Source organism: Cyprinodon variegatus, unplaced genomic scaffold, assembly GCF_000732505.1.
Source record: "Cyprinodon variegatus isolate N-32 unplaced genomic scaffold, C_variegatus-1.0 Scaffold260, whole genome shotgun sequence".
Classification (NCBI taxonomy): domain Eukaryota; kingdom Metazoa; phylum Chordata; class Actinopteri; order Cyprinodontiformes; family Cyprinodontidae; genus Cyprinodon; species Cyprinodon variegatus.
Window position 1 is genome coordinate 319962 of NW_015150713.1, and position 2222 is coordinate 322183.

The window sequence follows — 2222 nt, forward strand, 5'->3', positions numbered from 1 at the left end:
AGCAAACTTGACTGGCTACCTATGCAGACAGGTTGACCCACCAGCCAATAAAGTCTTTTTAGACTTGCTTTACTGGAAAAAAAAAAGAGCCTTGTACTAAATCTAGCAGGTGTTCCCTCTACATTTCTGTTTTTGTCAATTTTAAATTAATAATGAAACATTTATTATAGCTAACACTGTTAAATGTGTTATAATTATTGTTTCTTTACAGAATTAGGAAGAACTGATCATTCTCTGCCTGAAATTTAAACAATTACATTATACCTTACATTTTGGCTTCTAAATGACCAAAAAGGAATTGTGCACTCAATATATTTTCACTCAAGGTTAACATACTCTGAGAGTAGGCTTGGGAGACTAACAAATTATTGAAATGACATTTTATCTTTAAGTTTAAATGTAAGAGTTTAGACCTAAACTGACACCCTTTTACCTTTTTTCCCCATTTTCCGGCATATCTTCATCCTGGGAAATGAAGGCCAGGAGTAGTTGAATGGAGAGTCTGAGTCAGAATCCATGATTTTTGATGTCAAAGAAGAAAAAAAAAGCTTGGAGAGTCTAAGACAAACGAAAGCAGTGCCTCATTTTACATCCATTCCCCACATGGCTGAATAGGCTCCAGACAAGCAGCGGCTCTGGCTCTTGTTTTTCCAGAGCCCTGCAGTAGACTCTGACACTTCAAGAGTGAGCCAGCATGTTCCTCTCTGTCTCCTCTAACTACCCCTCCCCCTAAAATCCTCGCCTCCCCCCTTTCTCAACCCCTCCAACAGAACTGGGGCACAACTCTGTTGCTTTTAGCCTAGTCTTTATAACTCTTTTCTGCCTGTCTAACAGTTGGCCTTGAATCTTTATCCATGTTCTTTAACTCAGTCCCTCACACATTTAGCTCAGTAATGAGTGAGCAGAAATATATCAATATATGCTGACAGCAGTAGGGGGAGGAGGGTTCTGACTCACTGAAGAGTGGCTGAAGGAAAGAGCGACAAAGAAAGAGAGAGAGAGAGACAAAGTTTTAACATATGAGGGACTGCAGAAGCTGCAGCTAAAAAAGCAAAAAACAAAACAAGCAGTCCCAGACATGGGAGAAACCATCAACCCACTGAATTCATGACTGCTTTAAAGACAAGTCTGAGTCCAAACATCCTTGGTGGCACATCTGAAGGAAGTTCCTTTAATTCAGTACACCTTCTTATTTTCTATATTAGAGCATTTCAAAGCTGAGCCTGGGTGGGGGCTGCTGCCAGGTCAGCAACTTCACCATGGAGACAGCAGTGTAAGCTGCTGCTGTTTTCTTCATCCACGTTGTTGCTCTCCTTTCATACCAACCTGAAGGGGCGAGTACAGTGCAGCAGCATGGCTGCAAGTAAAGTCCTACAAACAGGCTGGTTAAAGACGGTTTAAGAGTGAATTTGGACAATGGCCCAGGAGAAAGGAACCAAATGCATGTTTATAGATGTACATAAATTTAAGGGTGTAATTACAAAAGAAGGACGACAAGGACAATTTGACAGAGGGAATATATGCTGAGAAAAAGGGGAAATAGCCACACTGTGGATAAAAAAGATAAAAAGTTGTGTGTGCACATGTCGGAGGCTGCTGGAGGATGTTGGCACTGTACTGGCGCACATTAATGCTGGCATTTGTGGGTCTGTGTAAGGTTTAATCCTTTTTTCCAGTCTCCAATTAGATCTCTCAGTTGGGGTCAAGGAGAAAGGGAGGGGGGAGTGTTTAGGGGTGATCTTGTTGCTGCTCCCGGAGTATCAATGATTATTTCTTGTCACCTCATCAAACTGTTCCAATCATAAATCCCCTTACTATAGCTCTGTGTCTTGTTCCCCCAGATTTAAATCTCCTTTGCTTTGCTTTCCCATGGGGATCTCAATGAGCAACTGGAAAACTGCATTCAGAAAATCCATAGCAACCCCCATTCAGCTGAGAAAAAAATCCTTGTTAAAAAAACAAAAAACAAAAACAGATTCTTCTATAGCATTTTCCTCCTTTTAAATGCATTCTTCCCTTCTGAGTTGTTTCATTTTCCCAAACACATTATAATAACATCCATGTACAGTAAGCTTTTTTCTTCATTCAGTTTTTATGTTTGTTCACTAAACTCATATCAAGGGTTATTTTAATAGGTGACTGATCTTTACAATGTTAACAAATTGTACACAATATAGGTTACTGCGTAGTATATATATATATATATATATATATATATATAT

General features: G+C 39.6%; 1 protein-coding gene across 3 annotated transcripts in view; it reads right to left on the reverse strand.

The window, feature by feature from the left end:
* The window catches only part of LOC107089688 (rho guanine nucleotide exchange factor 28-like), a 65444-nt gene that overhangs the window by 35007 nt on the left and 28215 nt on the right, over positions 1–2222 (reverse strand). Inside the window, exon 1 of one of the 3 annotated variants that reach the window (XM_015382603.1) lies at positions 434–713. The exons of the other annotated variants lie outside the window; for them this stretch is intronic. Within the exon in view, the coding sequence (XP_015238089.1) occupies positions 434–518 (85 nt within the window). The 5' untranslated portion in view covers positions 519–713. Of the gene's footprint in view, positions 1–433; positions 714–2222 lie in introns of those variants that run through there. 3 annotated transcript variants of the gene reach the window in all.